This window comes from Limanda limanda, chromosome 15 (genome assembly GCF_963576545.1).
Source record: "Limanda limanda chromosome 15, fLimLim1.1, whole genome shotgun sequence".
In the NCBI taxonomy this organism is placed as follows: domain Eukaryota; kingdom Metazoa; phylum Chordata; class Actinopteri; order Pleuronectiformes; family Pleuronectidae; genus Limanda; species Limanda limanda.
In genome coordinates this window covers 9,418,259-9,440,567 of record NC_083650.1, presented here as the reverse complement: position 1 = coordinate 9,440,567, position 22,309 = coordinate 9,418,259, and the positions used below count along the sequence as shown (strand labels likewise).

Sequence of the window (22,309 nt, the reverse complement as noted above, 5' to 3'; positions counted from 1 at the left end):
AAAATCATCATCACAACTCCCATGGCCACTGCTGAGGCTGAGAGGTGTTTTTCAACACTGAAAAGGGTTAAAACCTTTCTCAGGAACACAATGACTCAGGACAGACTGAATGCCTTAGCCATGCTCTCAATGGAAAAAAGGCTTGTCACAGACATGATTGACTTTAACCAGAAGGTGATAGAGAGACTCTTGACAAACAACAAATGTAAAATGTTAAGGCCAATTTATGCTTGAGCGTATTTTGTAAAACGGATAGATAAGACCGCCCTATCTGTCGTGAAACGCCCTCTCCGAGCGCTTCGGACAGCTTTTCGTACACCTCTGATTTTTCTAACTTCTCAGTGTTGTGTCGGAGACCCGACCGACAGCTCTTGGCTGTGATTGGTCCGCGAACGACATCATTTCCGTATGACGTCATTTCCGTACGACGTCATTTCTGTTCGACGTCATTTCTGGACCTGTAACTTCCTGATTCACAATAAACACATACATAACTACGATTCTACGATTAATGTGACGTGTGTGTTAAGCCAGCGGAGTTGTCCGGCTGACGTTGGCTCGTTCGAGCACTGACGGCATGTGTGCACGGTCACATAAGGTTATAAAGAGCTTTCAAAACGGCGCTAGCAGGCTAGGCTAGCGGGCTAGCAACCATGCTAACTGCGGTGGTAACAGTGCATAACCCCGCCGTCACGACTTTAATTCCACTTCTATCATGACACTGTTTCTATAATACCGTCAGGTTAGAAGCAAACACTGGGTAGTAGTTAGTGTCGGGAGTCCCTGCTGACTGTGTGTGGAAGCTGGGGGGGAGCTAGCTAGGTCCGTGTAGCTTCTAGCTACATGTAGCCTCAAGCAGATTCAAGCTGTGGAATCAGCAACACAGTTCGGAAACAAGACCGGGGAACCGCTGCGCTAAAAAACGATATCATCAGCATTTTGACCCGCTGGGTGTCACTTTATTTAGTTCTGTTAGTTGCCATGGTTCAGTGTGTGGGAGACAAGCTAACAGATGTAAACAGAGACACGTGGACTTCTTCTTCCCAAATGGGGTAGGCTTCTCTGAGCTCGTCTTCCGTTGCGCCACCTATGGGTTTGGCGGTGAATTGTTTTCAAACGTACAGTGGACGGAGAGGTAAAAATCAAAAAGACTCTTCGGCCCCCGTGGAGCCCTCTCCGAGAAACGGAGAACGCAGAAGCATACTGGAGCCTTTATGTCTCTTCTGCTCTAAACCTCTTTCGTGTGAGGGTGTGGGCACCTTTTTAGTAACAGGTTATTGTTGTTGGATAGTGTTGAGCACTGTATGTTATTGAAATAAAGCTATGTTTTTTTTAATATTCTAATCAAAACCTTTTTTTTTTCTCATTGCGGTGGGCTATTTAAACCGCGCCGCCCAAGTGCGCCCCCCCCAAAAAAAATGTCACCAGCCGCCACTGTTCATACTCTATTGTTAAGGTCATACCTGGGGATCTGGATGAACTGTTGTGCTGCTTTGAGGCATCATCAGTACTGCCTACAACCATGGGTACGTTGCTGCACTCCGGAAGCTTCAAGACACGCACCACCTGCCGCACTGTGTGCTCCATGATCTTCTGCGAGCACAGGTCCAAGTTACTGATGACGAAAAAAATGGGCACCTCCAGGGTCAAATGCACACCGTTTCCAGCTGTTTTCCACCCTGTCCTGTATAGGAAAAAAATATTCAAGTTATGTTATAACTCATGATCATGCATGAAAAAAAGATAAACAATTTATCAGATTTCCCTGCGCCACTGACCCTCTCCTCCATCATGCGCCTTATTACCCGAGTCAATTCCTATGAATAGGTATATACATGGTATGGTTATGAAGATATCCTTAGGAGCAAATAAATAATGTGTATAAACAACATCCATGTATCCTTTCCGTACCTTAATATCCGCATCGGACGGCTGTTGTCACCTGGACGTCGGCGTTCCCCTTACCATGGAGCTCTTACCATGTCGGCTGCTCTCGCCCGGTCAGCGTCCCTGGTGAGAGGAAACGTTTTAAAACTCAGCATGTCTCCTTACGAGCAGTTGTTAACAGTTTATCACTGGTTGACTCTCAAACAACAACACAACCGCTTGTGTGTCGGGTTCTCGTTTCCAGAAATATCCATTTCAAGTTAGGGCAGGAAGTTAATACCCTTTCGTTAGTGACATTTGAAAATATCCACGGGAACCGCTTTAGCTTAGGGGTATCTTTGCTAACTCTAAGCTAGCTCTTAGCTAAAGCTAAAAATTCAAACTGGCCGAATTTGCCCGGACAGATATATTAACAGGTTGCTTTAACGTGTCTGGTTCTTTCTCTTCATTCCATAACCCCCCCTAAAAGAAACTTTCAACGCACTAAATTACCATGCACAGGAGAGAGGATGTCTCAGAATTATTACAATGAAGTAATTCATGAAATATTGTGAGAAAAAAGGTATGAAACCCTCTAAGTCTAATCTGCTGTGTGGCAGACTCCCTGTTTGATAAGGAGCATGAAATATCTGAAGATGAGAAGAAGAACCACATGACGTACTGTGTGTGTGTGTGTGTGTGTGTGAGGTGGCTACGGTGTGTGAACGTGTGTGCGTTTACAAAGTGTTGACTGTGCTACAGAGTGTAGGTAATGCTAAAAGGACATGATGTGTATCTGACCACACGTTAAAGTGTGTGTATGTCAATAGTAGCTAACACCATTGCTGCCATTAGTTAGCTAGCTTGGTGATTATTTGCCCTGCACACACGAAATTGTCTGTTGTAACCCATGGAATGTACTTTTGGGATGGCTGGTACTGGCTGATGGGCTGCTCCTTTGTGACGTTGCTGATACCGTTCTCGCCCTCTATGAAGAGCACCTTGGCTCCCACCTTCACATATTCTAGGTGCTTGGTGAATTTTAAGCAAACCACTGTTTTTTCTCCTGTTCTCAGCTCCCCCTGTTACAGAGATGTATCATAAGAATATAATTAATTTAAGAACATGATCTAGTTAAAGTAGAACACTTGTTATATAACAAACCCAGGCTTTGGGTGTAGAGGACAATTTTCAGGACCAGTTGCAGCTCAGTGGATGAACTAACCTTGCCATACACAGCTTCAACAGTAGCGGTCTGTCTCACGTTGCGAATTTACAGTCACCTGGAAGCCCTTGTGGAAGGTCTTGGCATGGGAGCGCAGCACAATCTCAGCCTGAAACATCCAGCAGATGTTTTGAGTACTCTCAGGACTCAATATCACCATACCCTGCACATGCAAAAATACATGGACAATATACCAAAATAGATTAGAATTGTCTAACATGGTATTTGGTTATTTTGCCATTTGCCCTGCACACACGAAATTGTCTGTTGTACCCCATGGAATGTACTTTTCCATTTGTAGCCAACATTTTGGATGTGCATAGATTCCATCTCTCTACGCATATTGTCCCTGATGGCTTCTATTTTTCTTTCCAAGCGAGTCATCTCTTTAAAACGGTCCAGCTCTCTCTGAAGGTCTTTGAGCTTGAACTGCTGCTCTTACGCCTGGAATTACACCAAAAAACAGTGAAATCATAACTGCCTGTTATAAGAGAGGAAGCTTCAACAAGATTACAGAGAGAACTATTTCCCCAAATCAGTTTTCAGTGTATTATTACACCCTTATTACAACTATAAATATACCTTTGGTCACGCCCTCTATGACGAGTACCTTGGCTCCCACCTTCAGATATTCTGGGTGCTTGATGAATTTGCATCAATTTAGCCAACATCAAGTCTACCTATTATTATCTACAACACTGTGCAAACTGCAACCTAAGTGCCTGCTGCCACCAAGTCTTGCTGCAGGTATTTTGCAGCCACTCAAGGTTTCTTTTTGGAATATTTAATTTTTCCAAATATTTTCACAATGCAAGAGAACATGCAGAGCATACAGAGCACTCTACATTACACTCAAGGGTTTTTTACCACTTGCCTCCTCAGGAATCTGGTGGCAGCCGCTGATAGCTTCCTCTTTCTGCCACGTCCAGGTAGTGTAGACACTGTTCCTTCAACTGTGAACTTGCAAACTATGCTTCCAACTGTATCTCTAGAGACATTCAGTGCTTTTGCTATCTTTTTGTATAATTTTCCTTGTTTTTGCAAGGCAATGATCTCTTCTCTGAACTTTTTGGACAATTCTTTTTTTTTTTTGTGATCAAATTTTTATTGGGATTTGAAGAACAACAATCATCATCATTCAACAGCGCATAAATAAAGTAATTACCGTATATAAACATAAGTATACCCATGTACTCACACACACAGATACACACATACACGCCGGATAATCATAAAATGAAGACATAAAAATAAAATAGAACGATATAACTGAAGATAAATATATAGGAAAAATTAAGTGCAATACATATGTCATAGAAACAAAAAGGAAAAAGGTGCCATTGAAGTGTAACCTAGTTAGATCTATCAAATGGTTAGCTTCCGTCCACAATTTACAGTACACAGTAAAACATAAACAGGCAATATAAACCAAAGAAAAGAAAAGAAAACAGGACCAGAGGGGGCCTCAGCTCACACCAAAAAGCCCTTGAGAGCCTCCACTGTTCGAGCCCAGTACAATGACACTTCCTCCTTTGCACCATGGACGCGTGCTGTGGACAATTCAAGAAGCGCAACATCTATGAAGTTGAGCAGCCACTGTCGCCGAGATAGTATATGGGGTGGTTTCCACCTTGTTCCGATCATCTTTTTAGCTGCAGTTAGGCCAGCCAGAAATACGCGCTTTAAGGATTTCGTGAGTTTCAGTTGAGAAAGATCATTTAAAATAAAAACAGATGGGGGCAGGGGGATAGGAATGGACAATAGTAATGACAATTCACTCTGCACTATTCTCCAAAAATTTTCAACCCCTGGGCATTCCCAAATCATGTGGAAAAAGGTGCCCACAGTGCCAGTAGTACATAGTGTACAGTTTGGATTATCTTTAATTTTCATGCAGTACAGTTTACGAGGAGTCATGTATGTTCTGTGAATGAAATTTAGATGAATCTGTTGGTGGTCAGGGTTTCTGGATGACTGTATAACTGTCTCCCAGACCCCATCCCAGCTGAAGTCGGGGTCAAGGTCAGGAATATCTGCCCGCCAAGATGCATTCACTGGCAGAGTACAATAAGATTTTTCTAGGAAATAACGATACAGTTTAGATACAATTTTTCTGGATTCCTGGGCCTGATGCAAAAGTTTGATTAAAGAGTGTTTCTCCAGTGGACCTTGCCAGGGTACACCATATGTTTTCATGGCTGATCTTAGCTGCAAGTAGAAATAAAAAGTGGAATGTTGCAAGTTGAACCGGAATGTGAGCTCTTCAAAAGAGTATAGGCCTCTGTCCCCAAAAATATCACCAAGGGAGTGAATCCCCTTGTCATACCACTGGCGACACTGACCAAACTTAATTGGGGATTAACCAATCAACAGACGATCATTATAAAAAATAGGTGAATACGGGTTCCAATTAGATAGAATACCACAGATTTTTTCCGCTGCCCTCCAGACTGCTAATACGTGAGACACAATGGGACCATATCTGACTTGAGATTTCTTTAGGGGAACATTAAAAATAAGATTTCATTTAGTTTCAATGGACGAACCATATTCTCCTCCAGTGTTCGCCATGAAGTCTCGATAACCTCGTCGAGCCAGCTGATCAGAGGTCGCAGAGTGAAGGCCCAGTGATATAATTTGGGGTTAGGCAGTGAGAGACCCCCGTCATCTCTTTGTGCTGTGGATAATCTGAGACAAGGACGCTTTCTATTCCAGACAAATTTAGAAATTATCTGCTGGGCCTTGTCCCAAAAACGTGGGGGTGGTGACAAAGGCAGCATTGCACTCACAAAGTTAATCCGGGGAAGCACATTCATTTTAATAATAGATACACGAGATCTAAGAGAATTTGGCAGCGTGGACCATTTATCAAGGTCACGGGTTATGTTGGACAGAGTTTCTTCATAATTGGACTTGACAATGGTCTGTACTGATGAGCTAATCTTAATGCCCAAATACTTAAAGTGGTTGACTACTGGTATATTTGTAGGTAAAGCTATGTTTCTCATTTGGTCATTCAGAGGTAAGAAGGCTGACTTTGTCCAATTTATTCTGGTCCCCGATATATCACTAAAACGCTGGAAAATAGATAAAACATCATGCAGAGACTGCTGCGCGTTCCCTAGATATAGGAGGATGTCATCCGCATACAAAGATATGTAATGTGTGGTCCCAAACACAGTGATAGGAGTGATAGCTTTAGACATCCGGATTGACTGAGCAAGAGGCTCCAGAGAGAGTGCAAACAGGAGGGGACTCAAAGGGCATCCCTGTCTGGAGCCCCTCGCAATGTTAAATAGGGAGGAGCAAGTCCTGCCCGTAAGTACCATAGCTTTTGGATTGGTATATAAAACTTTGATCATATGTAAGAAGTGAGGACCCACCTCCAAAAACTCCAGTACTGACCAGAGAAACTGCCACTCCAAACGATCAAATGCTTTCATAGCGTCTAATGAGAAGACAGCTGATGGTAGTTGTAATGAGGAGGCCCCGTGTATTTTATGTATTAATCTCCTCACATTGTCTGCAGGCTGCCTGGATTTGATGAATCCTGTTTGGTCACAATTGATGAGTTTCGTCATAAAGGGTTGGAGCCTACGTGCAAGAAACTTAGTGTAAATTGATAATGGTCTGTAATTGGCACATTCAGAAGGATCTTTATCCTTTTTCAACAACAGTGAAATGATAGCTACATTCACATCTCTGGAGAGAGCACCTTTCTCCAAGGAGGCCTGAATCCTTTTTGGACAATTCTTTTGACTTTGCCATATTTCTAACATGCTATCAAACATCACTCAACAAACCCCTAGCCAGTCCACGTATTTATGTGTTCTATCTCAAGCACACCTGAACTAATGAAGCCCTTGATTAGTTGCACCAGGTGTGCTTGAGACAGGGGGTTACATCATTTTTGAGACTGCAGTAGTGATTAAAAGTAGCATTTTGTGTTGAATTCGGATGAAAGCCATGTTAATATTAGTTTCATTGAGCTATTTCAACTGTTTTTGTCTATTTTGTTTATTGCAAGCAGCTGAAAAATGTTACAATTTGCCAATAAGCCTAATACGCAATGGGAGTTGTATAATTTTGCTTGCAACTGTATGTCATCAGGCTCATCTCTTTGGGATACACCCCCCTTCAGATACACACTCACACTGTAGTAAACATTTCTTCAGTGGTTGTCTGGGGACACCATAGTTAACACATAACACCAGTCCCACTGTTAATAAGACCGGCAGAACTGCCGGACATTGAGGTTGTTAAAAACAAATACAAAACAGTTGTAAACCTCTAATCTTGAATCACGCAGACATTAGACAAATCAAACTACAAACGGAAACTGACTTATAAAAGTGAATGTTTGTTTTAAAGCCTGTGATATAAAATCAATCTGGCTCATTCTTTTATAATTTAATGCCATACATAATGTAAAACCAACGTTAGACTGTTAATATTCTGCCCTGTTGTCCTGTTTTGGTTCCACTCTGCTACAGCTGTTGTGCTCAAGCGCTGAAAGACAGTTTATTTACTAGATTACTCTTGCATTGTCTTGCATAAGCTAGGAAGCAGATAAGGAGGAGCCCTACCAGGAAAATAAATACAGTTTTTTAACTAAATTTTGTGGATTGAGAGATGCCTCTGACATGTGAGTAAATAGACAAAACACAGGATGTGTGATATGATGGAGATATTAAGACAACAAAACAAATAAAGACAATAAAGTTTTATTCATGTACATCATGACACACAAATTGGATCTGTACATAAATATTGCATTTCACCCAAATAATGCTCAAAATATTACACTTGAATTCAAAAGGAAAAAAAGGTTTTAAATGATTGTAAAAGAGTGAAACTGTGTTGGTTTGATTAAGAAGAATGCAACAGTGAAAAAGCTGTACAAAATTTTAAAATTGAGAACTACTATAAATCTATAAAACACTTCTCAGCTGCTTTAAAACAAACCTGAACACCTGGTATAACTATTCATGAAGGCTAAAAAGTAGTTTGGTTCAAATGCATTATAAGTTTCTTTGAGTGCACACAACGGGTGCATACAATTGTGTGGGTGCAACAAAACGGCACACACTGCAGGTGTCGTCTATTATCGATGTCCGTGGGACAACATCCTGCGTATAAATCACATCAACATGCAATGTAACAGATGTTAAGGCCAACAGCCTCGAACTGAGCTGAGGTTAACATTCATTTTTTTAAAGTAGTCTTCGACACAAAAGGTGTTTCTGGTGATGGGACCAACTTCAGTAGATGTTTTTGATTACAGCGTTGTAAAGGTTTGGGGCGTAATGGAAGGCCACTCAAAGTGTAGCATCAGGCACTGTGTTAAACACTTTGAAAGTCAGTGGCATCAGTGGAGAGACGACATCAAGCACCTCCAATAGAACTGCTGTTAATTAAAGCTGCATCAGTAGGCAGCTTCATGTATGTAATCAGGCTCATCTCTTTGGGATACACCCCCCTTCAGCTACACACTCACACTCAGACAGAAAGACACACAACAAGTCAGCAACAGAATCTTTCGCTGGAGTACTTGAGTGAGAGTGGAACGCAGTCTAACATCGACACTGACCTGAGTAACTAAAGCACTTTAAAACATGGGCAGCGAGATCGTTACCATCCAATGCACCATTGTGAGGCATTACTTGTGAATATTAAAACACACCATTGTCACAGAGAAATGATAGTTATGATGTAATTTCCACTGTGAATATGCATGTCAGCTTGAGCATACAATTACAAACTCTGCATACCTCGCAGTGTTACCTCTCTAGCTTCAGAAAGTGCCTTTGTCAGTAATATAGCTTGAAGTGAGATGGTTAATCTTATATACAACTGACAGGATGTGATCTCACTGCTTTTACAACTCTCACTTTAGATGATACGTAGTTATTATGAAAAAGACAGTAAGGCACTATGTTGGTAAAACAGAGAAGCTGTGAGGTGATGATAAAAACGACTGTTGATACAACTTGCACCTTAAAGGTTCAGTGTGTAGGCTTTAGTGGAATCTGGTGGTGAGCGTACAGATTACAACTAACTGACTGCCCCTAACATGTAGCAGATCATACGGTGGCCTTAAGTAAATAGAAAATGTTTTTGTCCATTTTGGGCAGCCTCAGTGGCAGAGGGACCACTTCTGATGTAGACATTAAGGGGTCATCCTAAGTAGATTCCTACTTTAAGGTGATTGTACATCAAATGAAAAAATGATGTAATTATGAAGCCAACACACTGGACCTTTTATGTACAAGCAACCTCAAAATTGCAACTACCAAGTTTGTAAACGATTATCTGCTGCATATAAAAACTGGCATTTGGGTTTCAGTGCAAGTGTGTGTGCATCATTTCTGAAGTATGTTAGTTAGTGCATTTAGGTGTAAACGGTGTAGGCAGCACTTCAACATTGGTGTGAGAAAGCATTTCCTAGTTGCGACTCATTCATCCGTGAGCCGCAACTAAATGTTCATGACACTCGTCATCACTTTGGTTGATGTTCCTTGTTGTAGAGGTGGCTGAGGTGTTTCTTCTTGTCGGTGCCATGAAAAGCCACATTCTTTAATCCCCAACAACAGAAAGAGACTGAAAAACCAGCAGTATTTTTTTAAGGGCTGAAGAGGATAAATGAGGAAGATGGTAGCGAAGAGGCTTTGGAAAGGGGCGATAAAAATACAAAGAACAGCAAAGAGAAGAGGCCTTTGGACTATACAGGCGGTGGTGGGGTGGGGGTGTTGTAAAGCACCTTGTTTAGGAGTGGGCTGTGTTTTCTCTTGAGGTTATCTGAAATGGTTCAGACCTCCTCGTCCTCAGCATGGGATGGCTGGTACTGGCTGATGGGCTGCAACTTCGTGACGTGGCCGATACCTTTGGTCACGCCCTCTCTGAAGAGCACCTTGGCTCCCACCTTCAGATATTCTGGGTGCTTGATGAATTTGAAGCAAACCACTGCTTTTTCTCCTGTTCTCAGCTCCTCCTGTAGCACAGAGATGTATCATAATAATATAATTTATTTAAGAACATAATCTAGTTAAAGTAGAACACTTGGGACAAACCCAGGCTTTGGATGTAGAGGACAACTTTCAGGACCAGTTACGCTCAGTGGATGAACTAACCTTGCCATATACAGCTTCCACAGTGGCGGTCTGTCTCACATTTCCAATGTGAACAGTCACCTGGAAGCCCTTGTGGAAGGTCTTGACATGGAAGAGCAGCACAATCTCAGCCTCAAACATCCAGCAGATGGTTGGATTCATCTCAGGACTCAATATCACCATACCCTGCACATGCAAAAACACATGGATAATATACCAAAATAGATTAGAATTGTGTTACATGTGCTTTGGTTATAATGCCCTAAATAGTATTAGAAAATACACGTGCAAATTATTTTTACCTTGCGTAGAAGTGACCGGTCGAAGTCACCGAGGGCAAGTGTGGCAGCCTGGCCGGCCTTGAGGACCCTGCATCCCGAGCGGTTCCTCTGTATGCTCCCAATGCTCAACTCCTGGAACTGGCCGGAGTCTGTGGGCCCGACTATAAGATGATCTCCCTCACGGCAAATACCACTGCACAGTCAAGGAGAATATTGAGGCCCGGCTTAACAGCAAAAGCAAGATGAATGGAAGATCGGGAAGATTTCGACATACTGACCTGTACAGAGTACCTCCCACCACAGTCCCTACCTCTGGCACTGTGTAGATCTCATCCACCTGTAATAGCATGAACACTGCTGTCAAGCATATGGTCCAAAGTCTTCATACATTTTAAACGACATGTGGAATGTGTGTGTATGTGTCAGCTGATCCTGTGCTCACACATAGGCTTCATCTCAGACTTACCTGAAACTCAGTTAGCTGTTGCATTAGCTCCTCCTGCTCCTTGCTGTTACTTAGGGGGGGCAACATGTTGAGAAAGATCTTCAGCAATTCTAGACTCTGTCCAGACACACTGGACAAGGTGAAGATGGGTGTGATGCTGCCAGGGAGAACACACACATGTAATCAGCAATTACAGACGTCACTGGCTAGTTCCTCCCTTTTCATGATAAAACCGAACTTATTAAAAAACACCAAACACTTCAAATCGGGTTCATACTTGGGGAACTGGGCGAACTGTTGTGCTGCTGTGACGGCATCATCAGTACTGCCTACAGCCATGGGGACTTTGTTGCAGCCCGGCTGCTTCAAGACACGCTCCAGCTGCCGCACTGTGCGCTCCACGGTGGTCCGCGAGCACAGGTCCACCTTACTGATGACGATGAAGATGGGCACCTTCAGGGCCATAGCGAGACCAAGATGCTCCCTTGTCGTTCCAGCTGGAAAAGGATGCAAAGGAGACGATAAAGGAAAAAGGTCATACCTCATCAGCTACAGTTTTCCTTGCACAGATTACATGCCCACAAATGCTTTTACGTGCAAGGTTTAATTAAAGCATTCAATATGATGCTCTTCTACAGAGCAAGTTGCATTAAATGAGCAGGATGGGATTGAGTCACTTGCCTAAAAATAGCAGAAAACACTATAAGGGTTAGGGCTGATATCAGGTATGATATCAGCTATGACACAGAGTCTGAGGAAGATAAAGGAAACGTTTGCAGTTGAGGACTGTTGTGACCTAAGATAACATTTCTTATCCTTTGACGGTCTGAGGGTCAAGAATCTATGTGAGCTAACTGATAAGACCAGGTTGAATTGACCATGACGTCTGATTGTTATGGCAGCAGGGAAAATAGATAGGATCGCAGGGCAGGATAGTGATTATGTCACTAATGCTTCAGGTGTCAGGAGCGACGACTTTTTCCAAAACATGCGATTCCAAACAGAGGCAGCAGCGTCTTACATGACTGGTGGTTCATGTTTCTTTGTAAACAAAGTTGGCAAGTGAAAACAAATTATAAACGCTATACATACACATATTTATATAGAAACACATATCTATTATGAGATTATCTCTCAGTTCAGAAATAGGTCTCCTCACTAATGAGTTCAAGGGCAGTGACCATACAGTCTTTGGTACTGACCCTCTAACACACATTTAAAGGTTACAGACTCAAAATACCCTGACCCCCCGTCAGCTGAGCTGCAAAGTGTTTTGCTACTTAAGTTATTTTCAGTGCATCAAAGGTAATGGTGCATGATCAAAATAAGAGTTCCTCGTCTTACGTAGGAAGTGATTGAAGAGAAAATAACACACTGATACAAGATGATTCTGGGTCGTCACAACCTGAGACAGGGCCTATGCCTTACACAGATCCATTACGCTGTTTCATAATTAAAGCTGTAGCTCTTGGGTTGCAGACACTATGCCCCTGAAGTGATCCTCATTCTTGACCCCATTTACCCAGTGTGCCCTCTTTCAAAGCAGACATACACACAAACACAGCAACGCCTGCAGTACAACGAGCACAGACATGCAAAATACATACGAACTGAAATAATATTAAGGGGTTCTTTTTAAAATGTGGAGCTTGTGCATTATCTTCAGATTTTTAGGGGAACTCCGAAACTGTGTGGCTTAAAAAATGTAAAAAATATGTCAGTTCTCCTCCCTCTGCAGTGCAGTAAGAGTTAACTTTTGATTTCATATCAATGCCCTTTTTATGACCAAATACTATAACTGATGTCATCAATTATATTTCCCTGTAAAATATTCAGCTTATTGTAGTGTATAAAAATAACAGACACAAGACATAGACTCCGCGTCACATTTGCTTGCGAAATATTTCTCAATAAAGCAGTATTATTGCTTTTAAATGCACACCAACAACAAATATGCCCAGGTCGATAGGGAATTACCAGTGTGTTTCTATCTGAGCCCCACTTCCTTTGTCTGTCAGCGCCCCTCCCCCCTCTTGACAGTTGTTAACGCGTGTTATCTCCATAATGCGGCATGTCAGGATGGCCGAGCGGTCTAAGGCGCTGCGTTCAGGTCGCAGTCTCCTCTGGAGGCGTGGGTTCGAATCCCACTTCTGACAATAAGCTTTTTAGAATATACATAAAACAACGAGCCAAAACCAATGTTTCCTCCTCTCACTGCACAGACAGTCCCACCGGTTTGACAACTCTAATTTCAAAGCATGTTGTTTATTTACTAGTGTGTTACACAAGCTTTCTGGACTAAGTCTTACTCACTGTTTTCATGAAAGTACCGAATGCACATTATGCACTAATACTTATTATCATTAATATTATTATTATTTTATATTAACCATATTAGTAAAGCAAGCTGTCCTAATATAATGCTGAAGTAAGGCTGAATGTTTTAGAAGATCTTAAATGTATCGGAAAATATTTTGAGGTAGAATATTGATCAAAAGCTTGTGACACAAATAACATGAAATATTTATGTTTTTGTGCTCTGAAGAACTTGATGAGGTTATTGCATTTTATTCTACATCCCCTTCAGCTCTAGAACTACCAGTAAAGTCTGAGCTGACACCTGTCCCCAAATGACCTTGTTCATCTTGTAAACTGCAGACAAACGGTTATATGTGTTGCAGGAAATTAAACGACGTTTGGATAAGAAGAGTAGGGATGTCACGAGAACCGATACCTACGATACCTTTCGATACTAACATAACAAAACGATGCCGATGCCCAAGTTTTTGAAGTACCGTAGGCACCGTCAGCTTCGATGCCAGCAGCGGTTAGCAACTTAGCATTAGCATCGGTGCTGCCCCAGTCGACGTTTACATTCTGAAAACCAAGACGGCAACTGCGGCTGCAGCGTTCGCCCCACCTCGACTTGTTTATTAAAAAGGCACAAAGAGTCGTGTATGGAAGTATTTTGCGTTTGACGCCGGGTTTACACCGGACACGGAAGCAACGCCGCCGCTCCGCGCTAATCCTTAGCGCGCCGGCACATGGTTGTTTACACCGGAAGCTGAAGCGGCGCATGGGAGTGGATGGGAGCCAGCTGTTATTTAAGGCTTGGTGCTGCGCTTACGAGTCGCTTTGGCGTCGCTTCAGCGTCCGGTGTAAACCCGGCGTGAGGCAGATGTATCATTTAATGCATAACGTGTCTCACAACAAAGCGTCACTCACATGCGACCGCAACTACCGTATAACCCTCAGTATATGCGCAGCGCAAGCACATTGAATTACCGTATATGACATTAACAACATCCAAATAATGCACTTTTTTTTTACCGTGGTATCGAAATTGGCATCGAGAATCGTGTTATTTTACTGGTATTGGCACCGACTACTGATTTTTTGGTATCGTGACACCCCTAAAGAAGAGACTTAAAACTTTGGTGGAATTCAGCCAATGCTGATGTACTTAAAAAAAAAATCCTTTGCATAAATTAAACCTGTAGGTATTTGGGGGTTAACCTCTGCTGAATGTCAAGAGTCAGGTTCTTTCTGCAAAGTAAGCTTTGCTGACATTCACAGTCGCTTACTGACCCTTTTTGAGATATTTTTGTACTAGGAGGTATAAAGTGGCTGTGGAAGAAAAGGGTGGACCTATTACATACGCTCAGATATCACATGTTTTATAAAGTGCTCATCCAGACTTGGTGAAGTCCACTACTACAGAAGGGAGGTGTGTTGTACACAAATAGAGGCTCGCTGTCAGACTGGCCCTGCAAGTGTCTGTTACCAACCGGTCCACATGTGACAGATCCAGTAAGCTAACTTGGCTTTTCTGAATAGTCAAGTCAGTGACATTTAAAAGTGCATACAGATAAATTCAGTGGATGAATAAATACTTACCAATGCCAGTATTTGCGCTCACAACAAGCATAGCAAAGTCTGGACAGTAGCTGGTCAGGCCAAAAATGGTGGTTTTCAGGTACTTGTGGTGACCAGCCAGATCAATGAATGTGATCATTTTAGAGGCACTCTCACAAATCTGCTCCGCTGTCCTAGATTCACTGTAATTCACAACCTAGGAGAAGCAGGAATAATATCTGAAACATCAGCTTCATTACTTTATAACTCTAAAAAACTTCAGCACGTATCAGTTGTTCTTTGGTGTTGAGTTTTTTCTTACCTCTCCTTTACTATTGAAGCCCAAGATCTCAAAGCTGATGCTTGAAGTCCGTCCAGTCTGGATCTCATGAAGATGTCTGAAGAGGTTGAGCCGCGCTCTTCCCCGTCCATTGTCCAACTCGCCCTGTGTCAGTACACCCAACAGAGTGGACTTGCCCGAGTCCACATTACCCAGCACAGCTACCCGCAGGTCCAAGAACTGAAGAGAACCAAGGGAAAAACGTAATTGAGAACAAAAAGAGAATAATAATACAAAAAAACTGAACAGCAGCAAAAGAACATCGAATACAAAAAGCTTCACTGACCTGCTGGTCATCTGGCACCTTGCGAATGAGAACCTCCGCAATCTTATGAGGATCATCAGAGTCATAGTCCACTTCTTGCTCTCGGAGTACAGTGATGTCAGCTCCAACTCTGTCAGAAATAAAGTGTGGTATTGAATTATGTAAATTGCCACTTGGCAGGGACCAATTATCTATTTTTAAGAATCTTTACCTTTGGCTTCAGTTGTATTAACAGATGTAATGTCAAAATTAAAAGTGAATAAAATGCACTTTCTTGACTTACTTCTCTGCCAGACTATGGAGCGTATTCAGTGATGCCCTCATGTCTTCCTCTGATAGCCCCACCAGCATGCCATTATCCTCAACACCTATTTGATAGACAGCTTCGCCTCGACCCTCCTGTAGTCGCCATTTCATCTGTGTTGCCAAGTGCTCAAAGCGGTATTGCGTTGGGTCCACCAGCTTCAGCTAAACAAGGGAAAGACTTTAGTCATTAGTGGCAAAGTTACATATTAACATGGTAAAATGGATCTAGTCAGTGGTTAAATATCCATGGTGCAAGTAACTAGCATTTTAAAGGATTATGTTGATTGGTGAGGGAAGCAGTTGTCAGGGTACTAAAAATGCTCTCGCTAATCCACCAGGGTGTTGGATTTCCATGGTAGATCACCTGACACCACACCCATATATTATGACATATAACCTACTTATTGCTGGAATCTTATTGTAATAATGATATGACGTACTATGACGACAACATCCACACCCTTGTCACGCAGAGGCTGACCTAAGATCTGTTTATTGGTGTAATGTTTTATTAAGGTTGCTATCTCCCTTTGAGGGACACATAAATGTATTTTGAACATAACGCAACAGTTAATGTGCTTACCTTGTACTCTATGTTTCCCTCTTCAGCCTAAGAGACAGAGAGAGAGAAGGGACAGAGACAACGGGTGTCAGGCTGCAGAGAAGTCAGACAACAGGCTATTGATTTGCTAAAAGACACAAAGAGAGGCAATCTGTGTGAATGAGTCTTTGCACTGCTGTGAATAGGTAGCAACTGAGAGCAACACAAAGTGACTAACTGCTTAGACAGCCCTAATACACATGCTACTTCATGTGTTATAAGAAATAAAAAGCACATCTATAGACATTTAAAGTAAACAAATCGATATCTTTAAGCAGGAGGAATAAGTCAAATGTAAACAAACAGGAGAGTTCACGTTACATGGTGGTGATCAGCTGGGACATGTCCTGGAATATGTCCAGACTTGTCCTTGAACACTGAGTTCATGGCCTAGATGTTTCAGGAGATTTCATATATATTAAAATTTAAGAAAAAAGCTATCATCAACAACCTGTATAACTATTTTAAACCCAATACAATCCTATAAAGTGGTTTTATTTTGCTTAAGGTTAAGATGGGTTAACGTTTAGGTAACTTGAGGGAAAAAACAATGCCTTTTTACTTTCGTTTTACTGAGAAACCTGTGATCACATAAGCTGAAGAGTGAGTTTGAATTCCGCCTCTAAACAAAGCACCACACATTACAGTGTAGTAACAGAGCTCGTCTGGGTGAATGTGGCTGTAGCTACAGGTCAGTCAACCGAGGGAACACCCGCCCCCTGCTACGTATTTACAAACACAGCTGTTACTCTCCCGCTAGCTTGTAAAACACCAGTAGTTTGTAGCTTAGCGCTTTTAAAACCAACGCTAATCTCTGAGGGCTAACGTAGTGGTGCTAATGTTAGTCGAGTATAACCAAACCCATTCATTTCCATCGGGTTACCGAGCAGCTACGTGTCACTGTGAGTTCACAAAGACTCGGGCAGCGAACTCAGAGGAAACCCGTGAAAACAGTGATTAAGAGTTACACGTCCCAGTATAAACCCACTGGTTTCAGCTGGTGTTGTTGTTAGCTTGTTGTGGCTGAAGGTGGAGGAGCAGCAGCGGGTCAGCGGTGCTCGGGGGTCCGTCTTACCTCCGGAGGCAGGTACGGGGTGTTGTTGCTCGGTTTGAAGTTGCGGGGGTATCGAGCCTTGGACTTCTTGTTCTTCGGAGCTTTCCCCGACTTGGCGGTGGAGGGGACCGCCGAGGACCCGGAGCCGAGTCCATTCCCCGGGCCAAAGAAGTCCGAGACCCGCTCCTCCATCAGCTGCCCCGGGACCGAGCTTGTCGGGCTTGACCACGACCTGGACAAAAATGGCGCTATGGTGTTAAAATAAACCCGGACACAGACATGCAGATGCCCGCCGTGTGGTAGCTTACACCCCCCGGATATAAAAAACAAAACACCGGGCGTCATACAACTCTTCAAGACGAATAACAACCTCCACGTCCGGGACGAGAGCTTCGAGTTCCCAGTGTAAACGCGTCACTGCCCTGCACGGCTAACGGTACGCTTGATTTGATACACAGCAGAGCGCCAGCAAGCGGATCTCTCTGCTGAGGCTGTAGAGTGCCTCAAGACGTAAACACCGCCCGCCTTTGAAGAGCTGGGTGAGACACAGCGAGCACACCCAGGAACGCACACAGTTTTGCGGAGCTTTGCATCAGACGGAAGAGGAAAGAAATGACATGGTTGTAAAACAAGACTTTAGGAAGCTCGTTGTTGACATAAGATGATGAAACCAGAGCGAGAAACATGTCACTAAAGTCTTCCGATAACTTTAACTGTGAAGAAATAATCACATTAAATATAGATTTTCAACATCAGCTCCGTATTTATAAGCTTTTAAACAAGATGTATATTTAAAGCCTGATGAAAAGGCTGAAAACACATTTTCTATCCTTTGAGTTTCACCAGTGTTCATTCTGCCATCACTCAAGTTCTTTCACCTTCTCTTTCTCATATTTTTCAAGTCTTTTCAAGTCTTTCATGTTACTTATTACTTACAGATGCTTATTTTGACTGTTTTCACACCTTTAAAGGCTAAAAGTAAAAAGAGCCTATAATTTGTCTTTGTTGCGTTTTGGTTGGATTATCCTACAATAAACTGCCGAAGAATTGTCAACAAAATTGTTTTCTAAATGGAATCTCCAAAATAATCAAATAGCTAATACTTGAATAAGAAAGATTATTAAATGTTTTCACCTGGTTATAAAACAACCAGATGTGTTGCTGGTGCAATCTCCTGCAACTTCTCAACCACAACTACAGGACAATGGTGCCACCAGGTGTTGGGTTTTGACCATTACTTTGGGGACTTTGAGGTTTTTATTACAAAATAGTTCTAATTCAGGGGTTGGAATTGAAGAACGAATATATTGGCTGTAGTTGTTGTCACACTTTGAATGTGTGTCTCACTCCTTCAGTCTGTTTCACCATTTCCTGATTTCGTGTCAAATGAGGAGTCGGACTGGTTCTGCTTCATTGAAAATATTTGCTTACATTTTGTTTTCTTTCTCTTTCTTTTACAAGACTTTGATTTCTAAATATAATTTCCTGGACAGATCTTAACCAGCTGTCACCAGCAAACTTCATTAAGCTACATTAGATTTGCTCTTGCTGCTGTTTAGCATTTTTACATCATCTGAATTCAAGCCCAAGCTTATTTATTTTTTTAACTTTGAATTATAACTTTTTTTTTGCAAACAGTTTTTCCATAATAAAATAGTGTGATATGTTTCATCCCAGGGACTTGAGGATTAGGAGTTCAATATAAGTACCATTTTAAATGATCTCTGCACGACGAGTTAAATAAAGATACTTTGTTCTTTATACAACAGATTATGTCATCGGGAGAGGGACTAACTCCAAACCCTCTCTCTCTCTCTCTCTCTCTCTCTCTCTCTCTCTCTCTCTCTCTCTCTCTCTCTCTCTCTCTCTCTCTCTAATGTTGATATAATAAGTATCAGTTACAAGACATTTAAAAATCTTCATTCATTAACTGATAAAAACACTTTTGCTTTCAAGTGTAACTCAGTCACTTCTAAAACATAAACGACATTTCACCATCACTTTAAAGTTACTGTGCTCAGTAACACCCATAAACTTTCCATCTGTAGACAAAAGACAATGAATTTAAGCAATACCCTGCCTGAGGGGACATTTTTCAATATACAACTGCATATGAATTATACTTCATGCACAGACCAAAGCTTTTTACATCTTAGTTACATAAAACATATTAAAAATCTGGCACCATAATAAAAAGACTGCTGATAGAACACCTTGTTGTATTTCTACACATGAATCTACTGCAGCTTACGGAGCTTACACTGATCACATCGTTCGTGACTGCGTGTTCCTGCAGAGAGACTGAGGTTTGAGAAGTTTAAAAACACAAGGAAAAAAAATTCTGCCAACTCCCCAGTGGGGAAATAAGTAGTTCCAGAAAGAGTGTGGCGTTTCTGAGACTCAACACCGATTGGCCAGGCGACCTCTGATGCAGGGGCTCAGCCCATCCACCCCTGGCTGGGAGAAGTGTTTGGAGACTTTTATAGCCTTAAGTTCCTGCAACCATCCACATTCACATCTGCACACACATACAAAACACTCCCTTGGTTGTGCTGTTTTGGTCAGCATGAGTTATCCATTGCTGATTCTGCTCTGTGTGGGACTATTGCACCAGACTGTGAGGGCCGTCATTATGGATAAATTAGCAGACAACAAGATTTGTGGAGAAGCAGAATGCTCATGTAAGTCAGAAGATGAAATGACATCACATGTACAATTTGTCCTGCATTCTGTTATGTGTTAAAACCATGAAACAATATGCATGATCCTTCTAACTTTGTACTTTGAACTATGCGTTTCCACTTACTCTGTTTTATTTCTTGTCCTTTACCAGATGTTCTCTCCATGGCCACAGCCCTGGATGACTTCATAGCTCCTGACTGCAGATTCATCAACATCAAGAAGGGTCAGATGGTGTACGTGTATTCTAAACTCGTGCCAGAAGAGGGCGCCGGAGTCTTCTGGTCTGGAAGTGTACGTGCGTATTTGTTATGTAGCAGTGTAGCAGTGCAAACCTCCAATCAGTTACTCTAAGACACCGAGGATTTGCAACAGCTAGGACAGACGGGTGTGACCTTTCAAGACTATGTGACAAGAGCAACAATGAATTTGGTTAAATATTTAATTGAATCTGAGCAAACATTTAATTAATGTTTCAAGAAGGAAGCTTAAATGCACACAGCATATATAATGTGATGTTAATTTGTTAGAGAGGCCGTGTTGTTTTCACTGGCAGGTTTACGGTGAGCGGTACGTGGACCAGATGGGCATCATCGGATACTTCCCTGCAACCGTGGTGAAGGAGACACACAAGTTTACAGAGGTCACAGTTAAGATCCCCACAACCGTGCGTGTTCCTGCCTTATTTATAGGAATATATTTGAGATCCACATTATTGTTTTCTGAAGTAATATCTAATTTAACTTCTTCTTCTTTCAGGGCATGGATTTTTACTGTGTTTAGGACTTAACAGATTGAAGCGTAGACTGCACACACCGAAAGAAAGAGAGCCCTTCTCGTCAGTGTGCCATTACATTCTGTGGTGTTGTCTGTCTCCATCTGGAGTGAAAACATGGACACTTTCCACACCTCATTGTCCACAGCCTGACCCCTGCTGTTCAGTGAGCTCCTCTGTCTCTCCTTGCTTTGTCTTTTCAGGAGACCTTTCTAAATAAACCTCCTTTTTATCCGTGTCGATAATGTTAATTATTTGAAAAGATAAGAATCTGTTTTGTTTAGCTTATTTTACTTTTGACGACTAGGAGCTCTTTTAAATTGTTATAAAGGCAAAGTAGCTGCTGCGAATAACCTCTCCTGTTGTTAATATTATCAAATTCAATTTGTTATGCCGATGTAGCTTTTTTACTGTAGTTTCAAGGTTTCATGATGCTGTTACAGACATTTTTTTGTAATGCGAAAAGCCATCTGAATCAAACAGTGAATTATGATGTATTCTATAAAGGAATGGAAAAAAGTTCAGATTCTCCTCATTTTGAAAACAAACGTATCATTCAAAATAATTGCACAATATATTTGCCTATTTAATACCACATTTAGTCACTTCACCTATTAAACACATCTTTTTTTCATTATGTATTTTGTAGCCAATTAATGTGCCGATAGCTCTTTTATAACACACACATTCCATAACCAACCAACTATTTCGAGCTAACTGTGATAAATATGAAATGGGGCCTAAATGCAGATAAGATGCTGCCTTGCTGTGGTGATATAATGTTCAACAACAACATGATTAAACCAAGACTGATAAATATAACCCAGGAGCTCTGGTGACTGCATAATCAATCGCAAACAGTATCATAAATGGCGACTATTTCCTAAATATTCATCAAACTAAAATGACAACAGTCCACGAAACAAATTGGTTATAAAGGGTTTTATTCTGTGATTATTCTTTTCCCATTTTCTTTATGAGACAGCAACAAATTGAAAGTCACTTTTTTCCCCTTCTCTTCGATCAATACACCTGCAGTTTTGTTGAAAGCTCTATAAGCTGTTTCATGTTGCTTTGAAATATATCAAAGTATTCAGGGAGGTCTTAAAAGCTCACAGAAGTCACTCATCAATGTAATTTGACCTTTGAAGCCTTGGTTTTGAGTAGAAGGAAGCAACTTCATGTTTAAGTTATTTTCAATTAAGTTTCATTACATATGCTAGCAATAAGTTCAGCACTTTTGTCCAAGTCTAATATGATTTGAGATTATTTCCTCCTCCTGGAGAGTTTGTCCGTATGTCCACCCCCACACACGCAGCTTCCAAAGCATTGCTATGATTAAATATGTCGTATTTGTCATAGTTAAGACTCTTTCCACAGAATGATTTTTAATCCCTTTTTTTGATTGGTTGTGAATCATCAGTAGATTCTCTTCTTTATGCATCGTAGCACCCACCCAGTGGTGAATACAACATCTCAATCAAATGTTCACCGTTTGTAATGGTGGA

The 22,309-nt window shown here is 41.7% G+C and overlaps 2 protein-coding genes and 1 non-coding gene across 3 annotated transcripts; 2 read left to right on the top strand and 1 right to left on the bottom strand.

The window, feature by feature from the left end:
• Positions 1-7,859: 7,859 nt before the first annotated feature.
• Positions 7,860-17,752, bottom strand: gtpbp2a (GTP binding protein 2a). Its single transcript, XM_061087439.1, has 12 exons — positions 17,369-17,752; positions 16,276-16,302; positions 15,670-15,854; positions 15,408-15,516; positions 15,104-15,301; positions 14,824-14,998; positions 11,204-11,423; positions 10,948-11,083; positions 10,760-10,818; positions 10,503-10,674; positions 10,222-10,386; positions 7,860-10,082 (listed from the first exon to the last, which is right to left on the bottom strand). Exons 1-12 carry the CDS (start codon positions 17,690-17,692, stop codon positions 9,900-9,902), a joined length of 1,953 nt encoding a protein of 650 aa, XP_060943422.1. The 5' UTR covers positions 17,693-17,752; the 3' UTR covers positions 7,860-9,899.
• Positions 13,000-13,082, top strand: trnal-cag (transfer RNA leucine (anticodon CAG)). The gene has a single exon. It is a non-coding gene; the product is annotated as a tRNA-Leu (tRNA).
• Positions 17,753-19,907: 2,155 nt separating the features above from the next.
• Positions 19,908-21,226, top strand: LOC133021106 (otoraplin-like). The gene is made up of 4 exons (XM_061087878.1): positions 19,908-20,028; positions 20,181-20,320; positions 20,583-20,693; positions 20,786-21,226. Exons 1-4 carry the CDS (start codon positions 19,914-19,916, stop codon positions 20,807-20,809), a joined length of 390 nt encoding a protein of 129 aa, XP_060943861.1. The 5' UTR covers positions 19,908-19,913; the 3' UTR covers positions 20,810-21,226.
• Positions 21,227-22,309: the final 1,083 nt, after the last annotated feature.